Source organism: Bactrocera dorsalis, chromosome 4 (assembly GCF_023373825.1).
Source record: "Bactrocera dorsalis isolate Fly_Bdor chromosome 4, ASM2337382v1, whole genome shotgun sequence".
NCBI lineage: Eukaryota > Metazoa > Arthropoda > Insecta > Diptera > Tephritidae > Bactrocera > Bactrocera dorsalis.
In genome coordinates, this window is record NC_064306.1 from 32,249,066 (window position 1) to 32,273,572 (window position 24,507).

At 36.5% G+C, this 24,507-nt stretch overlaps 1 protein-coding gene and 2 non-coding genes across 17 annotated transcripts in view; 2 read left to right on the plus strand and 1 right to left on the minus strand.

Annotated features, from left to right (window-relative positions):
* Positions 1-24,507, plus strand: part of LOC105224085 (cAMP-specific 3',5'-cyclic phosphodiesterase) — a 686,633-nt gene that overhangs the window by 605,097 nt on the left and 57,029 nt on the right. For all 15 annotated transcript variants that reach the window (XR_007422769.1, XM_049456782.1, XM_049456783.1 and 12 more), the window contains one exon: positions 10,137-10,313. Coding sequence is in view for 14 of the 15 variants with exons in the window: in XM_049456782.1 (XP_049312739.1) it covers positions 10,137-10,313 (177 nt within the window). In the remaining variant the exon portion in view is untranslated. The remainder of the gene's footprint in view (positions 1-10,136; positions 10,314-24,507) is intronic.
* On the minus strand, positions 17,592-17,664 carry Trnaa-agc (transfer RNA alanine (anticodon AGC)). Its single transcript has one exon. It is a non-coding gene; the product is annotated as a tRNA-Ala (tRNA).
* On the plus strand, positions 18,078-18,149 carry Trnap-ugg (transfer RNA proline (anticodon UGG)). The gene has a single exon. It is a non-coding gene; the product is annotated as a tRNA-Pro (tRNA).

Consider the following 24,507-nt stretch of genomic DNA (forward strand, 5'->3'; position numbering starts at 1 on the left):
TTTCGGTCAAAAGTCAACAATATATACTGAAGTCCATGTTTTCGGTATTTGGGAGCTTGAACGGCTATGGTTGGACTTAGGCAAATTCTGACCATAAGGCGGCATACGTTAAAGAAATTATTAGTGAAAAGTTTTATTCCGGTATCTTAATTGCTTCTTGATTTATGTACTGGAAAGTGATATGGGAAGTAGGCGTGGCTGTAGTCCGACTTCGCCTATTTTCACGCTGTAATATAAAAAAATGTCAGATACCAAATTTGTTAAAAATCGGTGGGGCGGTTCTTGAGATATGTTTCTTGACCTGAAAGGAGGCGGTGCCAAGCCCATCGTCCAATTTTGATCACGGCTACATTGAAACCCTGTCATACCATCTCAGGGGTCATATTTAATATTTCTGAAGCACATAGTTATTGACAATACCGTTACATGGGGAGAGAGCGGGGTTATCATCTGATTTCATCCATTTTCACACTGTCGGTAGGAGTTCTTATAATATCTGCTCTAGATGAATTGGGTTGTTGTAGCTTAAGTGGGTTAAGAGATATATACATTAAACTTATTAGAGGGCGGTGCCACGCCCACTTTTTCAAAAAATTTTGTCCACATTTGGCCCGTGATACTGTAATCCCCTGTGCGAAATATGAGTTTTATATCTTAACTTAGCGCTTATTTATGACACTTAATAGGTTTTTTTTTATTTTATGGGCGTGGCAATGATCCGATTACGCTCATCTACAAGTTCGTATTTTTTCAGCCAAGAAACGCGCATACTAAGTTTCATAAAGATGTCTCAAGTTTTATTCAAGTTACAGTTTGCACGGACAGACGGACAGACTCGGATTCAAACTCGTCTCGTCATCCTGATCATTTATATACATATATGTATAATCCTTATCACCTTAATCTTAGTTGATACGTCCAACCGTTAATTGAACAAAACTATTATACTTTGTAGCAACATGTTGCAAGAGTATAAAAATCGTCCAGCATTAACCCTGAACTTTAGCTCAAGCATTCCACTTTTGCTATTTTCTGCCATCAACAGTTGCTCACAGCCACTAACACACACACACATGCATGTGCACGTTTTCTCAATTTCCTTATTTACACTCTTCTGCCACGTTCCAATTACCAGTTGAATGGGCGCATAACTTCTGCTCAGCAATGAAAATGAAGCAATTATCAAGAATGAATGCATGAAATGCACAATTTTGCTGCACCTACAACAACAACAGCAACAATCATAACAACACTGGCAATAATAGCGCAAGTGGCAAGTGGCAGCAACAGCGCTGCGAATGCTTTCAACTGCAGTTGTTGCTGTGCGCTACTTCAACAGCTGCTATCGAATGATCGTTGAGCAGATATTGAAAGCAGAAAATTTTGCTAATAAATATGCCGGCGAAATGCAGAAACCACCATACATACATGCATACCTAGCACGATTACCCTATCCGTAACTGTTGAAGTTAACTCCCATTTTTGGGCTAATATGCTGGGTTTTTCCAAATCAACTGCAGGCAAATTCTTGTGTTCATTTCAGGGTCTTTAATTTGTTGATCTGATAAAGTATACTTTGCTTGCAATTTTGTATGCAGAAAAGGGTTCATATAACCAAGTGATGATTACAGCGTCAATGATCAAAATTAGGCAGCCACTTGCTGCGTCTACTTTTAGTCCAGATATGCACCATATTGGTGGGGAGCCCCGCTAAAATCAAGTAAGATTTCCGAATCTAAAAATTTGTCCATGCTGACATTCTGAGATAACATGAGAGATTTAGTCTAGATTCTTATGGTAGCGTTTCAAAGGACTATGGAAGGGAACTACAGAAATCAAAGCAATTTGAGACACTGTATGCTAGGGAGAGCTTCCGAAACTTCTAACAAAAGAATCGAAAAAAAATTGGTGGATTGATAAATGACAATTAAATGAAATATTTGAAAAATGACATTCAAACAGATTGCATCTTTTATGCTGCTTCAAAGAGATATTTCCAAAGTACTATACAAACTATAGTCCAATGGATTCACAACTGAGTTTTCAAAAGGCAAATCATCATCAGCTATAAAACCAGAAGTACTGCTTTTAAGCTACTGCGGGTGATTTTTGCCTTGTGTGCAGAATTTTGCAGGAAAATACAATGCTGTTTATCGAAATGACTATTTCTTTACTGCTTTTCCACGACTTCTAAAACATCCTTTTTCTGAAACATTCTTCTCTTACACTTTTGACCCAGTTTTCAACCCTTTTTTATAGAAATGAAGAGGCCTAACAAATATACAGGAAACTCCCCACCAAAAGTGTAATCCGACTGTATGATGCCCAAGTTTAACCCTTGGTAAAATAATTTTCTTTGGGAGTCTCCGTAGGTTTTGTCGTTATACTTATTAAAAGCTTTTTCAACAGTGACCATTTTTTCACCTGTCAAATGAATAATAGCCATTAGCTGACCACATGCCGCGGAAAAATTTGCTTGCATCTATTGAACCCAATTTGCTTCAAGCGCGTTTTTAGAAGATGTTCAGTTGACTAACCGTACGACTTAACGGCTTTCAAGTGGAGGTCATTTCGATTTTCCCTTACACATGATTTATACAAACTGTATATACCATAAGATATAAATTCTCCTACAGTTCTCAGTATAAACTATATCTATCTGGGCGAAAATCTTGTCGCACGCTTACTAAAAGTTGTAGGTAGAAAGATGAGGTGGAAACATCCAGAAACCTACTTCTCAATTTCTTAAGACTGGTTGAAACATGTCAGCCGTCATATATTTGGCGAAACTAGTGAAATAGCCGGAACTAATATCAGCAGTTTCGCGAATTTTGAATTCTGTTATTTGCTCAAATCGATCTAGTTTCCACGACAATAAAACGACTTTAACTTCGGAAGTCACTTGATTGTTGAAAAATTCCTTAAGGAAGATATTTCTGAATATCTTAATCGAACTAAGAAAACCTGCGAAAAAACAGTTGAGACCTTTTCAAATTTCTAGACAATAATACTCCCTTCACCTAATCTAAGCAGTGCTATTGTTTTATGTGTTCGTTTCGTCGATGTATGAGGGAATCGCAACCAATATCTGGTTTCGGGCGACATATATGACATTCAATATTTTACCTTTAACTCGAAGACCAGTCTCAAATTTAGCCTAATTTATAATTAGATAATGAATATGCTGCAGAGTAAATATAACGTGGATTTTCCAATAGGAATGGTATGATTTCTAAGTGCTGTTTCGGCCATTTCTAATATGTCCTGACCTTTAATTTTTTTTCATTGCATTTAGCAGTGTCTCCAATTTCATTATGTAAAAATATACGCAAGAAAAACCTTTACAAATTATTCAATTTTATTATCAAAAGAATGGTGCTGGAATTGCAACTTTTTTTTTCTTTTCCTACTTTATTTTCGTAATAATGGTTCACCTGTGCTCGCTTTTCATGGAACGGTTGAAAATTTCCAACATACGTTTTCTATACACAATATTCAAATGCCAGTAAGACAAAGAACCACTCGAAAAAATCAAAGAGTGAGTGCCGTTCAGCTAAGTGTTTCTGAAGATTTCCGATTCCAAGGCGTTCTTAAGTATAGGGACTATCTCAAACCATAACCTGGCGGATTTTGAAATAGACCTTGTATCCATATAAAATTGTTCTCATTCAAGAACTGAAAAAATTGGACCACCGTAAATGCCGTGAATTCGCTAACTTTTCCTTGCAACAACTTGATAACGATAACGTTTTTTCTAAGAAAATCAGCTACTCCGATGATGCTCGTTTTCATTTGAGTGGTGCGGTAAATAAAAAAAACGTTCGATTCTGCTGCGAAGAAAAACCACAAATTATTCTTAAATAACCATTACATCCACCTAAATTGACAGTTTATTGTGGTTTTCTGGCTGGTGAAATCATCGGTCCGTACTTCTGTCGAAATGAAGCTGGTGCCAGCGTTACTGTCAATGGGGAGCGATATAAATCGATGATAACTAACTTTTTATGGCCGCAATTGCAAGAAATCTTAATAGCAACTGGCTTAAAAAAGACGGGGCTATGTGCACCACAGCACGTGCAACAACCGAATTATTGCGAGAAAAGCTTATAAGGGTCGATTATTTCAAGAAATTGTGGCATTTAACGGCCTCTAAGAAGATATGATTCAACACCATTAGACTACTTTTGTAGAGTTATTTGAAAACAATTTTCTTTAGCAGCAAACAAAACTCTGCTTAAGCTTTATAAGTCAATATTAAAGGTACTATTCATGACATAAGACTTGATTTAGTGAAGAAAGTGCTCGGACATTGGGTTCATCTTATACGTTCCTGCAAAAAAAAAAATCGTGGAGGCAAATTGAATGATGCTATATGGAGAACTATGTAAATTGTGTCGAGTGTATTATACTTCACATTTGAATTGCCGTAACAATTAATGAATTGAAGAGAAAACAAATCACTCTTTTGGGAAGACCTCGTATAATGTAGTAGTAGAATCGTTCCTGATTACTCCCCAGTGAATGGTGTGCGAACTTCTACGCAATACACTTGGTAAAATATAACGTAGCTTAGATTATCATCAAATACCTCAACTTTAACTCGTTGTACTTTTTCCAAAATCTCATTCTAACATTCCGTAATGCAATCTAACATAATTTAACTTAAATAACTAATAATTAATATTTTGCAAAATCAGCTGCTTAAACAAAAAAATTATCATTAACTGCAATTCAGATTAATATTTCATTGTTAACCTCTGTAATTCAACAAATTTAATAAAAAAAAAATCTTGTTTTTAAATGGAATTCAGGAAATTGATTAGCGAGCTGGCAATGAGCAGATATCAAATAACCAGCTTCTAGCGATATTTCCATTATTTTGGCATTTATTTGTATTCCACCTTCCGCTGGAAATTCGATATACACCGCCAACATATTAAATTCACTGTTTTGTCTTTCGCAACGCATAAATATTTAGGTAGCCACCCACACATACACGTGGCTGGGCCAAAAACACTCGAAGCGAGCTAATTAATGCTAAAAATAATAATAGTTTATTGCCAGCAGCATTTGTGAGAAATTTGGGCCAGGCTTTGCGCCCGATTTCGAGAAGGTAACCGAATACGCATGTCACTTTTGAAGAGCTTCTTGTTTTAATGGGAATTAACTCAGATTGCTAGCTGAGCGCTGCACTCAGTGCTTAATTATCGAAATGCTCTAGCTGAGTCGATGATACTCCAATTTGCTCACAGCCCACACACCCACACACATGCAAATACGGCAAAGGAAGCCATCGAGTTATTTGATAGCTGCAAAAGTCGGTGAAATTGCGAAATTAACAAAGGTAATAAGTAGCCCACGTGTGCATTTAGGCGTAAATGATAAATAAATAAATAAATAGCGAGCAGTGAGAAAAAATGTATAATCTAAAAAATAAACGCTAATTTTAGCATATTTCATGTAAATTTTATAATAAAAATAAACTTGAAATAAATTAATTAAAGTTGATGTTTTTGGTTTGAGCGCCTAAAAGGCCAGCAGCTGACTTGCTGCGCCTAATTATATGTGCAAATATTTTTCTTTTAGCTTGCGCATGAAACCAAAGCAACAAGCTTTGCTGGATGGTAGTTAGCGTGTGGGCGGTGGGTGGAAGTGGTGGAATGCAGCAAATACGGTGCAAAGCAAAACTGCTTTACCAAACGGTGACCAAGCAACTTGAGTGTTGCGCTGAAATGGCCAACTTTAGGGCATCACAGTCGGCAGGCGACCCAGTTGCCTCATCAGGGCTTCACTGTCCAAAGTGAAATTAATTAATTTATTATGTATGCTTCGTGTGCACACACAATCAAGGCAGCTTGAGCGAAGAAGGGAGCGCTGGACGGTTATTATTTTTTTGTTTTTATTTTAATTTTGGCTTAAGGTATTTGAAATTCTTACCTTTGACACTTATCAAAGAAATCAAAATTTCTATTTAAGAATTTGAATTTTGTAAAAATTATGTGTGTATAACCCATAAGTCAGCTATATAAGCTCGATGTAAATCCGTAAACTATAGTTTTTTCATCTCTTAATAGATAAGTGCAGTAAGGAGTCATTTTTCTTTAAAATTTTCATTACCTTAGTCGCTGAGTTTAATTAATACCTAGTCTAAGTAGTCACGTAAACGAAATTATTGTTCGGTTTCAGTCCTAAGTCAAAACTTTTTTAAAGAAAAAACACAGAAACTTTAAATTTAACAGGAAATTTTTATTGTCATTCAAAAGAATATTCTTTGGCTTTTATTTTTTGAAGACCATCTTTTTCAACTAATGGCCGTGGCTACGTTTCAAATGGTCCATCTGTTGAGCTCAATTTTCGTTGGCTCGATCGAGTATTCGACTGGTAACTGACGTATGACGTGCGCGATGTTTCGATCCAAAGCCTGAATCGAAGCGGTATTATGCAGACAATCATTTACATATCCCCACAGGAAAAAGTCTAACGGTGAGAAGTCATACGACTTTGGTGGTCAATCGACCGGCCCAAAACGTGAAACTATCTACTCACCGAAGTGTTCAATAAATCCATTGAATGATGCGAAGTGGCTCAGTCTGATTCAAACCCAACGGCGCTGAGATCCCGAGCTTCAATTTCAGACATCAAATAGTCGGTTATCAAGGCGCGATAACGACCGCCGTTGATGGTTACGTTCTCACCAACATAATTTTTGAAGAAATATGGGCGGATGAGTCCAACGGCCCACAAACTACACAAACTCCTTTATTTTTTGTTGATAAAATGGCATCTTTTGAATCTTTTCTGGTTGCTCTTCGTCCTAAATGCAGCAATTTTGCTTGTATACATACCCTTTGAGCCAGAAATTGGCCTCTTCGTAAACAAAACTTGGCTTGAAAACGTCGGAACCCATAGAGCGACTTCAGTTCTTGCACAAGCAGTATTTTATATGCTTTCAATTAAGATTTAAACGTAAAATGTGACAAGTCGTTCCATACGTCAGTCCTTGTTGAAGTGAACGGCCTCGAATCGACTCTCCATGGTCTGCGTGTACACTCTGAGCTAGGGCTGCTATATTTTATTAACTGCGTGCTAGACGTAGTCTGTTCGGTCGAATATTATTCAATTATCTTTACAGAAGGTGAATTTTCATAATAAAGTTCACCGATTTGTAAACGTTGTCCAGCCGTAAGTCTTTATATGATGAAATGCCAAACAATACTGAACAAAAATGGTATCAAAGATTGACACGACTCACGCGTGATCTGTAAAAAAGGCTATTGAAAAAACTACGCCTCTTGGATCACCATACATAAGTAATTGCCTCATGATCAGAATCAAACGAAGTTCAAAAAATAACCAGGTTTTTCTTATTTAATCAAGCTAGAACTGGAAAATACTATAGTTCATCTGCTAAAAAATGTAAGTGAGACGACGATATACAAGTCCAAAAAAGTATTATCACGTTGTACGAACTATTCAAGAAAAGTCGGATCTAATATCTCTCATCCTTATTGGCAAACAATTTGGGACACTCGGTTTTCATAAACATCTATGAAGAACCATTCACCACAGACATTAATAATAATCACTTGCGCTATAAGGTGAAAGCATAAGAACTTCCCAATCAATCATCTGGGGTTACAGCCAAGTCATTATAGATGTGTGTGGCCTGACGTGGCTTTTACAAAACATAATAGCACATAGCACAACTTTCCCGACCGTCAACCCCGTCTGTTCAACATTTGCGCCATCACCACGGCCGTAAATTTCATTTAACAGTAACCATCTAATTCAGAAATGGATCGCTTTTTTGTCTTTAAAAAACATGACTGTCGGACTCGATGACTGCCATTATTTTGTGGATATTTTCGATTAGTGAATTGCTGCATCTTTGATAAAAAATTATCACAGCGAAATCAATGAAACACAAATTGTCTTTGACTGGCTATTACAGTATCAGTATTTATCGAAGAAATAGAAGAAAAGCTTTTTTAGTGAGAACTCTTACCTTTCTAATACGAAATATTCTAAGGTCATCTGTTGGAAAAATAATAGATTTATTTTTACCAGACCTTATGAGGACCTTGATAAAACATCCGGTTTCAAATTATCGAACAATTTGTGAACAGTCACGCGCTGAAACGACTCGGCTACACTCTCATTTCTTTAAGTTTCAAAGTCATCGAGCAAGAATTGATTCAATGTTTTTTTTTCTGAATTTCAAAACAATCTCCAGCAAACCATTAAAGTGGATCACGTTTCTGCATATAATGGGATAAAACTTCGATTTTTGACATTAATTATATAAAAATCTTACAATCTACATATGTACAAGATTGAAAAAAGGCAGTGAGTTTGCACCGACTCTATACCCACCGTTATATATACGGAGCTTATATTATATACTATATCATAAAAATAAAAGTCTGCCCCAAAAAGTTAATGACAGCTGACAAATACAGTAAAGCTCACTCACACATATACTTGTATGTAATTATGTATTCAAAGAAGAACCCACGGCAGCCAATGGAAAAATATAATAATTAAAAATTTAACTTTAAAGCTGTAAAAACAAACTTAAGCAAACTGACAAAACGCTTCCAGCTAAAAGCAAAGTTTGTTTGTAAACAAAAAACCGAGACGCCAACAGCGCTGCATTCGGTCGGTAGCTGGCAATTTATAATGAGCCGCTCAGGCATATGCCGAGGCGTATGAGCAACATATGCACACAGCGCCGTATTTAAACTGCTGCGGCAAGTTAGAAGGCAAATTGAAAGTTAAAAAAGTACAATTTACTCCCGTTTACATGGTAGACAAATACAACAAAAACATATTATACATGTCATGCCGGGATATTAATAAAATATTTTAACAAAAATTGCTCTCAGCGCTCTACTTTATTGTGGGCTTGTGAGTTTTCTTCAATAAATCTGCAAGCGATTAACGGTTTATTCTTCAAATTTTTTTGTTAAATTATAATATTTTTATTAATTTAAAACAATTTTTTTTTTAATTTATGAGAAATTTGTATACAAAATGTTGCAAGTAGTTTTTTATACTTGTTACTCCAATTTTTAAACTAAATATTCTGATTTTGAGATTAAAAATCAATTTTTAATTTTCTTGCCTTTAAAATGTAATTTTATTTTTTTGTTTTTCATTTTTGGGTTAAAAACCAAATTTGAAAATTTTCAGCGTTTAAAAATTAATTTACTTCCAATACATTTTTTTTTATATTTTTTCCTGATTTTCGGATTCAAAATCAAAATTTAAATTTTTCGCCTTTAAAAATGAATTAAATTCCAATATAGTTTTTATTTTTTGGTTCAGATTTTCCGATTAAAAATCAAATTTTAAAAATTAATTACATTCCAATATAACTCTTTTTAATTTTTTGCTCTGATTTCCAGATTAAAAAAAAATTAATTTTTCGCGTTTAAAAATTAATTTAGTTCCCATAAATTTTTTTTTTAAATATTTAGTTCTGAGATTAAAATCAAAATTCAAATTTTTCGCCTTTAAAAATTAATTTAAGTTCAAAAAATATTTTTCTTCAATTTTGTTTTCTTATTTTCGGGTTAAAAATCAAATTTTAAAAATTTCGCCTTTAAAAATTTGGTTAATTCCAATACATATTTTCCAATTTTTTAATTCCCTATATAAAAAAAGGGAGGATGGAGTCATGTGCAGAAGTTCACGCATGTGAGGAAAGTTTTCTGAACGCCATTCACTTGGGAGTCGCCAGAAACGATTCTTTTACATATGACTCAAGCAGCTCACGACTTCCGGTCTTTGACCAAGTATCCTCTGGGTAGCCTAAGAACATCCGTTTGAAGGGTTTGGGACCCACCACGTAAAAACTGTACCAATGAAAACTAAACGACAGTCTTGCTGTTGTTAACTCGGCTATAATCTCGTAAGCGGTGTCTACACCAGTAAAGAAGAAGAAGATATAGAAAAAATTATTTTTTTTCATTTTATATAGTTAATTCAGGGAATTAAATACATAATAATAAATTCTATAATTTTAAAATTCGCTACCCGACTCTAATATAAAAAAAAAAAAAGAAAATAAAAAAAAACTTATTTTCCATACTTTTTATCTCTCTAATGATTTACTTCTGGCTTCTCCTCCACAGCTTCGATGTAGAAAATGGCCAAGGCGCTAGATCACCGCTTGAAGGCGGCTCACCAAGCGCCGGCTTGGTACTGCAAAATCTTCCACAACGTCGCGAATCGTTCTTGTACCGCTCGGATTCCGACTTTGAGATGTCGCCAAAGTCAATGTCACGCAACTCAAGCATTGCAAGTGAAAGGTACGTCCAAATTCCATACTTACATATATATTTAAAATTGTACACTAAGTAGTCAGAACTAATTGGTTTTACAATCAAGTGCAAAAAACGACTAAAGCAAATATTTTATTTTCAACACGTTCACATTTTTAAGCCCACACAAGCTTTTTTTCCGATTTAAATGAAAACCACAAAAGCACTATCTGGCCATCATTTCCATTTAAATTTAGTTTCATAATTACTTGCATTAATTGCAATGCGCACATAATTACTTTTGAATTACATGCGTGCTTACATGTTTATAATTCCACATTTATTAAATACCCACTTAGTTTGAATTGAAATATTTACCGTATTATTATTGTTATTATTATTATTATTAATATTGCCATTTTTCTATCCGCCATCGAGAGTCTAACCACAATCAACATTGCAAACAATCCATTTATATGCATTTGAAATACATACATACTACAAATATATACTTAAATTTTATATTGAAATTTTCATCACACAGTTCCGTTTTAATTTCCATTATCCTTAAGCCGCTTATGAAATACAATTACGCATACCTTTGGTGGCAACAGTCATCTCATTTTCTACCTTTTTATTTTTTCCTATTTGTGCTGCCATTGGAGTTGCATATTTTATGTAAATGTCGTAAACATTTTTTCTTCTCTGCATCTCACTTACCATTTTCTTCAACTATTCGCTGTGATTTTTCCATTTCCATTTTCTTCTTTGCACTTTTTCGCCTTCGCCTGCAACAGCTTTTGTCCTATTCAATTTCCATACTTTTCTCTTTGGTCATCTAATTTGCTTGACATTTTTCTGTTGTAATCATTACTAATTCACTTGAGAATTGTTCATCTTTGAAATACCATCTCTTCTCGTCGAACATGACATTGCTGCATTATTTAATGTTATCTGTTACTTGATTTGATTATATTTTCTTAAATGTATTTTCTATAACTTCGGAAAAGTAAGCTCATTACATTTACTTCAATTTAGTTTAATTAAGTTTAATTTTTGATTACACATCAGAAACCGTAATCATATTAAGTTTTATTTAAAAATTACGAAATTGTTATTGTATACAATTGTTTCCTTTTATATTTCGATATCACAAAAAAAGACAAATATGAAACATTGAACATCGCTTGACTGTTTTTAAAACATATTCTCAAGTAAGATATGTTAGGGCACAATAGACCTTTGGTCGCGGTGCATTCCTCATCCATTTATCTTAATATCTCTACACTTTTACATGCCTTTGAACCAATTGCCGAAGCACTTTTGCTCTGATTGAGTAATGTCCAAACCATCAAAGCCTTCTCAGGTACAAAAACCCTAAGCCCTTAGTTAATTTCTAACGTATGGCTCTGAAAAATAGTAATTCGGTCCCAAGTCAGTACTATACGGCGGATGCCTCTTCAAATTGTTGTTTGGAGTACTCACAAATGCAGTTGTATCAGTCGATCTGTGAGAGCTTACATTGCCATAGTGAAGAGTGGTCCCACCTCCGGCAGTTGGCTTTCCTTTTTCCTGAAAGATAACTCGAAACAGATGTTTGTGTCAAGTCTAGTTTTTTCCAGAAAACAGCCAACAATTTGCTTGAAAACGCTTCGTCTGCGAACATTTTTTGTTGAATGCGGCTCAGCTTGAAACACCCATACAGTCGACTGATTTTTATTACCGGAACAACAACAACTAACTTTGGACGGCCTTCACGTAATTTGTCTTGGAGTGTCGTTAATCACTCAATTGAATTTACTTTTGATGTGAATATATTAAAGCATAAAAGTTTCTAAACTTTCTTTCTTTTCCTCGTCCTCCTCCGGCAGGTACTGCGTCGAATACTTTCAGAACTGGAGTGTGTTCATTCATTCGGACGATATGATCTAGCCACCGTAGCCGTTGTCTCTTAATTCCCTGAACTATGTCAATGTCGTCACATATCTCGTTCAGCTCGTCGTTCCATCGACTGCCATATTCTCCGTTGCCTATGCGCAAAAGACCATAAAACTTCCGCAGAACCTTTCTCTCGAAAACTCGTAACGTCGACTGATCAGATTTTGTCATCATCCATGCCTCTCCATTATATAGCAGGATAGGGAAGATGAGTGACTTGTAAAATTTGGTCTTTGTTCATCGGGAGAGGGCTTTACTGCTCAATCGCCTACTTAGTAAGAAGTAGCACCTGTTGTCAAAAGTCATTCTGCGTTGAATTTTGATGCTGACGTTATCTACGACTTGCAAGTTATGACGATCAACAGTGACCGCAGGAGCCACGTCGCGTATCCGACGACTGTTTGTTTGATGTTAGGAGATATTTCGTCTTGCTGCCATTCACTAGCAGACCCATTTGCTTCGCTTCCTCATCCAGTCTGGAGAAAGCACGACGCGGTTGTTATGGCCTTTGATATCGATATCATCGCAAATTATATCTAATGATATCTGCAGCTCGATTTATTTTCTCCAGATTGAAGAAATCACACGATAGGGAGCCGGTTGGGGAATCGCGTTTTCCATCTCCTGGTGTTAGGCTTTCACAACCATTTAGCAGGCTAGAGAAGTATTCCCTTCATAATTTCAGTATGCTCTGGGCATCAGTCCATAGATCTTTTTTGTACGTTCTATAAGAGTCCCCCCTTCGGTGAGCTTGTCAAGCTCTTCGTTGTCACGCATTTCGGTCTCTATCTTTTTTGTCTGCAAATATATCTCGCTTCCCTCTTCAACTCTCGGTATCTATCCCATCCCGCACGAGTTGTCGTCGATTACAAAGTTGCGAAGATTGGATTGTATGTTCTTATGATATATAAAATATACGCATTATGAGCTGAGTCGAATTAGCCATGTACGAATGTCTGCTCGCCTTTTTGTCCCTTTGTCTATTTTCATATCCGCATCCTTTTCCCCAATTGTTTAAGATATCTATATCAAATTTAAGACACGTTCAGTTCGTCTCAAGAAGCTGTTCATTTGATGGATGATTTAACATATACGAGTTATACAAATGCGAGTGATCGGAATAAAGTCCTTGTATGGAAAACTTTATTATTTGAAAAGATGTCTTCACGAAATTTGGATTTTGGACAAAAGAAGGATGCAAACTTCGAAAATATTGTTCTTATCGCATCACTATAGCATACGGCCTATAGCTGCCATACAATAAAACAGATCAAAATAAAGGAATATTTTGTATTTGTGAAGGGTGTTATTGCTTCAAAATTCACAATCAGATAAATCACCTAAGAATTCTATTTGGTGAGAAAAATTATAAGCCAAACAATCAGTTCAACTCTTCTCATATTCTCATGGCTAACTTTCAAGTGCAAGCGCTCTGTTAGTAACAACCAATATTTAAACACATATACACACATACATGTGCATAATTTGACGTCTTTCGATTTGTCAATGCGGTTTGTGCAACTCAACCGACTCCCTTGCTTTTAGTTAATTTGTGTATGTGTGTCAGCACTTGTACTAATTGGGTAATATTTGCAAGCTTATATTTAATGCAAATGTGTTGTTGCAAACTAAAGTTTGGCAGGTATACAAGCGTTCTGGGAAACCACATTGTAATCCACTGGCAAATTGAACTGTATTAAAGTGAACACGGCAACACTGAACAGCACTAACAAATATGTTTAGCAGTTGTAGGTCATACTCATACTGGTACATGCTCAAGCTTTGCGGTATATGGAGATAAGCATTAAGCAGAGTTACGCACACACCTGCATATCGCAGAAGTATATGTGTATTTATCTCTTTAGCTTCAATATCCGACGGAAATAAATGTGCAATCGGTTTGCTGGTAAACAGTCAAGCTTGACCTCAATTTACAACAACACTACTACATACATATGTAGTAACAGTGAGTTGTTTCAAGTTATAGTTAGTTGTTACTTGGTAGAAGTGATGCAAGTGTAGGGCGTATATAGTTATATGGTTTTCAACCTTCATTAACTGAGTCAATTAGTCGAAAGATTTACATTTCCTACTTAGTGCATATAGTTTTCTAAATGACTAAAGTAAGAAGCTGTTTAAAACGGCATTAAGCTTGTATTTTATATAGTCTGTCTAAGTTTAAAAAGGGGAGTCTCTTTCTTTCATTGGCGCGTTTTTTACGTTGAGGGTCCTGAACCCAGCGCACTACACTTGGGAGTGAATGTTTCGCCTTCTCACTTTAGCTCGCCTTCAAACGAATGTCTTTCGGTACCCAGAGGTTACTTGGTCTAAGGCCGGAAGGCGTGAGCTGTTTGAACCATTTGTAAAATAATCGTTTCTAGCCACAATCGATACAATTACGTCCTCAGTATAACATGAATGGCATTTTTTTCAGGAACGAATTTGATAAAACCAATTTTCGAGTAGTTTTTCCACTAAATTAAGCCTATTTCATGAAAGGCCTGTTCAATATTGACCCCTTAATCTATCTATTTATAGAATATAGTTTACTGCTAATGACCAATGACTTCAAATAACCACTCCATAACTAGTCCAATTATTAAATCTGAACTTCTCGAAGGCCATTCAATATCACAATTTATTGAAATAATCGAATCTCCAAACTTTTCTCTCAATAATTCGGTTGTTGTATGTGCTGTTTGCCATGTAGCCTCATCTGGTTGGAACAAGATGTTGTTAAGATCAACTTCTCCCAATTGCAGGCATAAAAAGTTGGTTATCATCGATCTAGTTATGCCGCTCTTTTTTGACAGTAACGGTGTCACCTGCTTCATTTCGAAAGAAGTATGGGCTGACGATTCCAAAAGAACAAAAACCACACCAAACTATCAAGTTAGGTGAATGTAATGATTGTTCATAAATAATTTGTAGATTTTTTTTGCATATAATGGACAGTGTTGTTTATTTACCGCATTCACGGTGGTGCAATGGCTTCAGTTCTTGAATGAGATTAATTTTATATGGATGCGAGTTCAAATCCTTTCTCAAATTCCGCCAGATTGTGGCTTGAGACAGTCCCAATTCCTCGGAATATGATTTAATCCCTATTAGAAAACCCATCGAGCAAATCAGACTTTGCTCACAAGTAATACAAGTATACTACATTTTTCATTACCGTTAATGATCGATCTATACCTAACCATGTGTCTTTACCATGCGCAGTAAACTCAACAAATTGCTTGCTTACGTCTGAGCTATTTCAATTGTTTACACTTGATTCCACTAGAGACATTATTTGAGTTTGTTTATTTACAGTAGCAGCCGATCTTATAATTGATTTTATAGCCAAAAAGCAAAAGTGTTTTCGAAACCTACCCGAACATCTGGCAAATTGCAAACGCCAATGCAGACGGTTGACGATCACAAGCAATAAATGAGAGCAAAAAGATAAAACTACCAGATGCAAGTTCATTAGAAAGAAAATGCACTTAAAATCGAAAATGCATTTAAAGACACTCACACAGAGCAAATTCTGTTTTTGCATAGTAATAAATTGTTTTATGCTTTTTTTAAGTATCTCACACCCGCACAGCTGCCACAAAGCAAAATGTCGATGTTCTGCGCTGTTGACGCTCAACTGTCTGCTCTATAAATTGTCATGCATTTATAATGACTCTTAAAAGTTTAAAATGTCTGTTTACTCGCATGACATGACACATATTTTGCTATATATATGTATATGCACACATAAATGCATTAGCTTATATGTATATGCTGCTTTCTTGAACATTTTAATGTTTCGCTTGACGCTGAAATTTGTCCAAACATAATTTATGGCTTGCAATTTGCTTGTCAGTAAACTTTAAAAGCCAATGTTTATGGCAGCATTTTTCTAAACTGCAATGTAATACCTTTGTGTGCATAGATTAGTGAAAGACATGTGATGTGGCAAATATTTGAGGATACCAAAAAATAGTCAAGAAGTTTTAAAATATTCCGCCTAGGACGGTTTCGATAATTTTTTTTATACTAGACACTAATTTTTCTTATTTCACGGAATTTTGCCACAATGCAGCTTACTCAGGTCCTTCTCCATCTGGTCTTTTCAACAGAGGGAAGGTCTTCCTCTTCCCCTAATACCACCTGCGGTTACTGCGTCGAATACTCTCAGAGCTGGAGTGTCATCCATTCGAACGACATGACCTAGCCAGCGTAGCCGCTGACTCTTAATTCGCTGCAATATGTCAATATATTTGGTCTTTGTTCGTCGAGAGAGGACTTTACTTCTCAATAGCCTACTCAGTCCGAAGCACTACTTGTTGGTAAGAGTTATTCTTGGTTGGATTTTGAGGATAACGTTGTTCTTTGTGTTAAAGCTGGTTTCAAGATAGACGATATTATCTACAATTTCGAAATTATGAATGTCAACAGTGACGTGGGAGCCAAGTCACGAAACGCGACGAATATTTGCCTGGAGACTGGCGCGGGTGTTGAGGCCAATGATATCAATATCATCGGCGCTCGCCGGCAGCTATGCACTCTTATGGAAGATTGTACCTGCTCGATTAAGCTCTGCAGCTCGAATTATTTTCTGCAGCAGTAAATTGAAGAAGTCGCACGATAGGGAGTCGTCTTGTCTGAAATCTTGTTTCGTACTGAACGGCACGGAGAGATACTTCCCGATTCTGACAGACCTTTGCTATTTCAACGTCAGTTTAAGTAGCCGTATTAGTTTTGCGGGGATAACGAATTCAAAAGCAGCTTTGAAATGAACAAAGAGGTTATGTGTGTCGATCCTCTTTTTAAATGTCTTTTCCAAGACTTGGCACATGGTGAATATCTAGTCAGTTGTTGATTTTCCAGGCGTAATGCCACACTGATAAGGTCCAACAGTTTGTTCACTGTAGGATTTATCCGATGTTGATGAAGGTTATCCCACGGTAGTTGGCGCAGATGGTAGGGTCTCCCTTTTTGGGTTGGACCGCCGTATGTGAATAGCTCGGCCGACAATTCGTAAGCCTCCGCCGCTTTGTTGCTCTTCAGACGGGTAATTGCTATTCGAACTTCTTCATAGTCGGGCAGTGGAACGCATATCATCGATTGTGGAATTCAAGCTCACCATCTCCAAATGTTATGGTTTCACTGCCTTTCAGCAGGCTGGAAAACTGCAACGGTATGAATGGTCAAATTCAACCATTCTTGAAGGTTTTAACATTTAATATAAAAGTGTCAAAATGTTTTAATGAAAACCAGCCGTCACAAAAATATCACATATTTTAATAACCACGAAAAATATGCGACTCTGCACTAACTTCTTAATGGAAATAGTCTTCTGGGCAACCACTTTAGATATCCGCAACACCGAAAATTCCGCAAAAGAATTTGTCTTGGAGATGCGGGGCATCGATCCCCGTACCTCTCACATGCTAAGCGAGCGCTCTACCATCTGAGCTACATCCCCAACTTGAATTAAGTCACATATTCATAGTTCAAAAAGTTCACAAAGGTAAACAACGCTCAAAGCGAAACAATAAAAAGCCAATCAACTTTTAAAAAACTATCCAAACGACAATGAAAACTAAGAAATGCAACACCCAAAGCAAATGAGGACAAACACCATAAGCGATAAAACCATTAAGCCACAATGACTGGCTTCAGACTTATGGCTTACAACTATGTCAGCGAGTTTAAAGCATGCCGTATCGAACTGGTTTCGAAACTAGCTCATTGGTATGCAAGCTGCTGGCGCGCTGGCTAATAATGCTTGCCAAGCATTTCTTGTGCCTCAAAAGCGTTGTTGTGGACATTGGTTTTAGGTATGACCGTTAACTTTTTTCGCTGTGAAGTGTCGCCAACACTAAAATAACGGTATGCGGCTCAATGGTCTAGGGGTATGATTCTCGCTTTGGGTGCGAGAGGTCCCGGGTTCAAATCCCGGTTGAGCCCACACAATTTTTTTGTGGTCATGTAGAGGGAAAATAATCTTTTCTTTATTATTATTTGCTTCGTTGCTCTTTTATGGTTTAATGAGATTATTGATATAGTTTAAAACAAAATTTATTTTCGGCAATTTATCTAAAAATAGTCGCTTTCAGATTTTCAAATTTTTTTTTTAAGAAATAGATGCTCATTTTTACTTTAAACAATGCTGATAAACCCTAGATTTGTTTTCTAAATAATTTCCCTTACTCTTTCATTTACACTTACTTTTTCGCAACCAAAATCGCTTACTCATGTACGAGTATAATCGCCAAGTCAGCGAAGAAATTATTTTCCACTGCCTTGCCTCTAATTGCATAACGCCCTTTTCGGAACCAAACGAAATGCATAAGAATTTTCAATTGTGAGTTTGTTGCTAAATGACATTTTTCATATACATATAAACATATATATATAGTAGAAGTTTTCAGTGAAAGAATTCATTTCTGTCATTATGTGGAAGTGGGTACATATAGTATATACCTAAATTATAAGGCAATTGGCACAAACTCGGCCGCGGTTGCAAGGGGTCTGTAGCCTAATGTGCATAATCCCATTGTCGGATTTTGGCGCGCAATCTCTTTGCATTAAATAAAATAAAAACTACCCTATTATGAAGTTTGTTTAAATATACCTGCATCGGTATGCGTTGTACGAAAGTGCCCTGCAGGACACGAATGCTTTCAATGCAATGAAGTGGGCTGCTTTATGTAGCGAGTTGCTAAAGAACATTCCACTAAGATAAAACTTACCAAAGATGCTAAACATAACCTCAGTAATCAAATTACGGGGTTTACAATAAAAGCGCTCCATTTTTGTTATAAAACTAAAACAGGTGGGTGGGATATCAATGCAATTCTTTATTCCTGTAAATGTATGTTCGATGCCATTATGTGTGGAACTCGTGAACAGAAGTCCAGACGCTGAACCCAATTTTCAACGGTTTTCAAGCATAAATCGGCCGATACTGCTGCAATTCGTACGGTAGACCATAGACTTGACATAGCCATACAGGAAATAGACTAATAGTGTCAAATCGCACGAAGCGGCCAATTGTCTGGTCCATTTCGTAAGATAACACGTCCACCAAACTTGGTTTTCAATAAATCGATTGTGACATTCACTGTGTGGCTTGTGGCGCTGTACTGTTGGAACTACATATTATCCAAGTCCGTATCATCCAATCGGGGCCAAGAATATTCGATTATCATTAATTTTTTCGAGATGCAATGATGATTCATGGAGGACGTATGGATTGCTGACTAATCATTTTTGCTTATTGACGAAGCCATTCAGCCAGATATGAGTCTCATCGCTGAAAGTGATTTTTCAATGAAAATCCGTATCATTTGCAAGTTGTTGCTCAGCCCAATCCACGAACATATGACGATTCCGGTGATCAAGCGGCTTCTTGCGTCAATTTGATCTTGTAAGGATGTATGTAGACCAAGATCTTTTCGCAAACTTCGCCGCTTCGACGTCTCAGAGGTGACCAACGCTTAAAAATGACGTTTGAGATACTGATTTGGGTCTTCCTCAATTGATGCACTAGCGGCACCAATATTCTCAACACTACAGACATCACTTTGTTTCACTGGCACGGGAACATTTTGTACTGTGTCTGTGGATTCAAATTTTTCTACTAGATGCTCAATTGCTCAATTGTTGATCTGACAGGAGGACGGTTATGACGACCATATATTGGAAACAGCGCTCTTAAAGTTGAGGTCACTAACTGCGTATTTGGGTAGAAAATTTTAATTATTTTCGACTCGTTGTTGGATCGTATATCTTTCCACGATGAAATGGCAAACCTTATTGAAATGTCAAAAGAGCGCAACAAATATGGCGTCGTTTGCTGTCCCTATCAGTCTTCATTTGTAGTGTCCCTATTGGAAACCCCATTAGAATCCTCATCTGTATTATCGAGCATCTCTTTTGCGATCTCTCCTTGACGTTGGTTTTCAGGTATTTTGGTGCAAGTCTTGCTGTAACACGCTTCGTACTGAAAGCATTAAACAAAATTGGATTGAATGGATCTATAAGAGCTGTTGAGTTCTTCTGCTTTCTTTCTGAGACCTACACGACTATTTTTCAGGTATGTTTCTTTAACCCTTTCGCTGTTATCGTCGTTAACAGAGGTGGATAAATAACCCCCATGATGAAAGTTTTCGTTTTTAATGATTCCATAGCCGAGATTTCATTAGAAGCATAAAATTAGAAGCAAAATGAAACCGTTTCACATGTTCACTATTTCATTCCAGGTCGTATTTCTGTAATCTTGCAACTATAACAGAGTCACAGAGGGAATATACTTCTTAATCAACTACATAATTTGGATATGATGCCCCAGTTCTCATTATCGAAAGAATCTCTAGACTTGGCTTTAATAATATTCAGATCAAACTTACTCTTTTTCAATATGAAAATGCATTTATCCCACTGCAAAAGCAATTCCCACCACTGTACCTGAAGGGTGATGGCAACGTACTTATAACTACATTTCGGTATTACCTTTAAGCATGTGTGTACAATAAACGCACACACACACACATTTAAGCGCATTATTTTCGCACTTTTTTCTCATCTTCTTCTTCGGTTCGCTTACTGAGTCTCCTTAATAAAGGCGCACAATGCGATTATTTTATGTTGCTTTTTACGTGACTGCCACATTTTGTTGTTGCTGTTGTTGCCAACACAATCTGCTGTGTCATATTGTTTAGATATTTGTGTAACAGAGTGTAGGTGTGTGTGTGTTCGAAATTTTGGCATGAGTCGACGGCAACTGCAAATGTTAACGACAAAGCCACAAGCCAAATGACCTCAGTGTGAACGTCAACGTCAACGTCAGCGCCCACAGGTTCGAGACTGGCACTGCCACAAACAGAATCAGAATGCCAACAGAAACGAGCGTCATCACATAGACGCTTCGGTGTCTGTGGCTTCGCTGGTGTCCTCGTCAACGATGCCAACAATGTGAGCGTGGCGCTGCAACGCCGTGATATCCACAGCAATTCATCTCTCCGGGGGCCAACACCTGCTATATAGCTTCTAGTACTACAAAGGATTTTAGGTGCGCTGTGTTGCCCTAGCTACCTACCTATGTGTCTACATAATTCTCTTTCATATGTAGCATGCTTGCAGGCTCGTTCAAACACTCTCGACTTGACAATTGATGCAGCGACATTTGACATCGTTTTTAACCTCATTTCGGTGTTGTTGATGGTATTTGCCACAGCAGTGTGTGCCAAGTGACATAAACAAGCACACTTACATACGTAATCGTCACAATCTGCATATGCATATTTGTATATATGTACACATGTACATATGTATGTATTTGTTTCTATACGCCACCGTCATGGCTTTAAAGTAGTATGCGTCAGCTCGAGCTTTTAAGCAGATTTGCCTCAAGTATTCTGCTGGTGTCAGTAAATATATTTACCTTTTTTCAATGAACTTTCACACACTCACAGTCCTTTATACACACACACATGCGCGAAAGGTCTTCATTTCTCGGAAATATTTTGTACAGCCTAAGGGTTATGGGTTATCTACATACATGGTGCCACTTTGTCACATGCTTTGCCACTCACTCGTTCCACTGCGTACTCGACCGTCTTTCTTTCTTTGGTTTGTTTGAATTATTTTTTATAAAAATGTAAATTTACTTCCTTGAAACATTTCTGTAAACAAAGTTTTTGAGGAGGTGTTTTGAAAGTACTACTCTCTATTACCAGCCTAAATTAACTACATTCAGTTTTAGAGTTTAATATAATGATGCCATGAGCTTATGAAAACAGTTATTTTTTAACATATGGCTACTGAGAAATTGTTAACCTCTCACTTCTTGCTCATTCCGTCAGTTAAAGAGGTTTGGGACTCTGGCTTTCGAAAACCAAAACAAACTTATTGTGAAATTAGTCGAAGAATCCTAGCTTCAGAATTGGATCAGTTTTGTTACAGTTATCGTAAAGAACCAAAAAACTGTAGTCATTATCTCTAGAACCATTATGTTCCATAAAGTTCAGAGTCATCAAAATCCTCAAATCACTATGCATGTAAAAAAGTGAAACTCTTTATTTACAAACAGTAGAACTATGTTATCTGATCATCTATTCTGATTAGATCACACTTTGTTGAACTTCCAATTTTAGTACATCTTCTGGCATACTTTCATTGGTGTTCTGTTGTCCAGCCTCTTCATCTTTTTCTATATTGGTTATTTGCTCCAACTCAATTGATTTTTCTAATTGCAGAAGATAGAGAGAATAATCGAGCCGTTATTAGTATCTCTTTTTCTATCTTTTTAACCAAATTTGTTAGTTCCGGTTTCTTCGCAGTTGTAGAAGGTAGATATAATTTTGGTATCATTAGTAATTTTATAATACGTTTTTTTGCATACTTATGGAGCACCTGAAACTATACTTCATTTATTTCTTCGAATTAGTCATCCATTTTCCAACATAATCGAACTTGTAACAAACACTACGTACGCTTCAATATGTTTTTTGTGATGATTATTTCTGTCAGACATCATGAAAAATATAAGAGCATTTGGTCATAAATTTTTCTCTTGAAGCTTTGAATTTTGTTCTTTATAAAATAATATGAAAATTCCATGATCTAAATCAAGCGTGTTCGGGCATTTGTTGTTTGATTCTTCATTGGATTTGCTGCAAAAATGCTGGACGTGTACAACACCTTTTCGAATAAATCCGTCTGGACTGCAAGAATTTTCTTTCTAGTTATACTCATTATTTTTTACGCAACATTTTTCGCACTGCTGAGCATTCTCCAAAGAAATCGTTGAAGGTATATTGATTTGGACGCCTAGCATTCCTTGCTGTGTTTTGATTCAAAGCCGCTGAATGTTTCTTTACAAAGTATTTGCTTTAATTTGCCTGTATAAATAACTAAGCCCTTATACAATGTAAGGGGACTTATTGTATTGCCTATATACATATATGTATAAAGAGCTTACACATTTGGGAGAGCTCTAAGTTCGGCTCAAAGAATCAAATGTCAATAGCTCAGTGAGGTTTCTTCAAAATTTTACCGCTGGTGGATGAAATTAGAGCCCTTTCGTTGAGTGAGAATATTTTCAGTCCAAAAATTTCAATTAAATTCCTCAATATAATTAAAAATAAATTTAATTTAACCAAACTAAGGCATATTATTTGTCTTCTTCTTCTTTTAATCAACATTAAGTGACTATCAGACCACTTTATTTTATTATGCTTATTAAACTCTGTTCAGCTCAATACTGTGCGAAAGCAAAGCAAAGTCAAGCAAAAGAAACAGACTTAATTAAAAACTATTGTGTGTGCGTTTCTTTTTTTTTTTGCTCACTATAATTTTGCCATACGGTGCTCGTGCAAATTCCAGCTGACCTACCCCAATGAAAGAGCGCAAAAACTACGGCAACGAGCAGATGAAACCACAGTTTTCTGCGCGAAACGGAAAATTATTTTCCTCTACGAAACCACACATACACACACACACTCACCAGTTAGTCCACTTATACATACACACACATACTCACAGCACTAAGACAACACAATCATCCGCGCACAATTTGCAAGCAAACTGAAAATCAGTATACAGACGCATACCCTGTAGGAAACAATGCCATGTTTGATACATTAGAAATTTTCTCAAGGAAACAGGTTTACAGAAAACAGTGCTTCTTCAGTCTATTATGACTAAGTTGGCACTTGTTGATTGTGTTTTGATCAGAATTTTTTTTTTTATTAAGAGGGAAATATGTATGTGTCAGGAATTTATTATAAACATCGACTTCATTGCAATATATGCTGATAAAAGATCCTTCTCCACCTAATTCTTTCCAACGGAGTGGATATCTTCCTCTGCTTCCCACGGCGGATACTGTGTCGAATAAATTCAGAGCTGGAGTGTTTTCGTCCATTCGGACGACATGACCTAGCCAGCGTAGCCGCTTTCTTTTAATTCGCTTATACTTTTCCGAGCTGTCAACTTTGAAATCGACAAAGAGCTGGTAAGTGTCGATCGTTTTTTTACGCACCTTTTCCAGGATTTAGCGAATGCTGAATATCTGATCAGTGGTTAATTTTGCAGGCCTTAAGTCACACTGATAAGGTCCAATCAGTTTGTTGACGGTGAGCTTTAATCTTTCACGCAATACGCTTCAAATTATATTCGAAGATTTTTACCGACTTAGACCCGCTGCCTGACAGCTCTTGTGAATAACTGAATAAACTGAATAAATTCGTGTATGAAGTCCTTTTTATAAACACCTTACTACACATTCTAGTACTCCTTAACTATAAGTAAAAAGTGAACT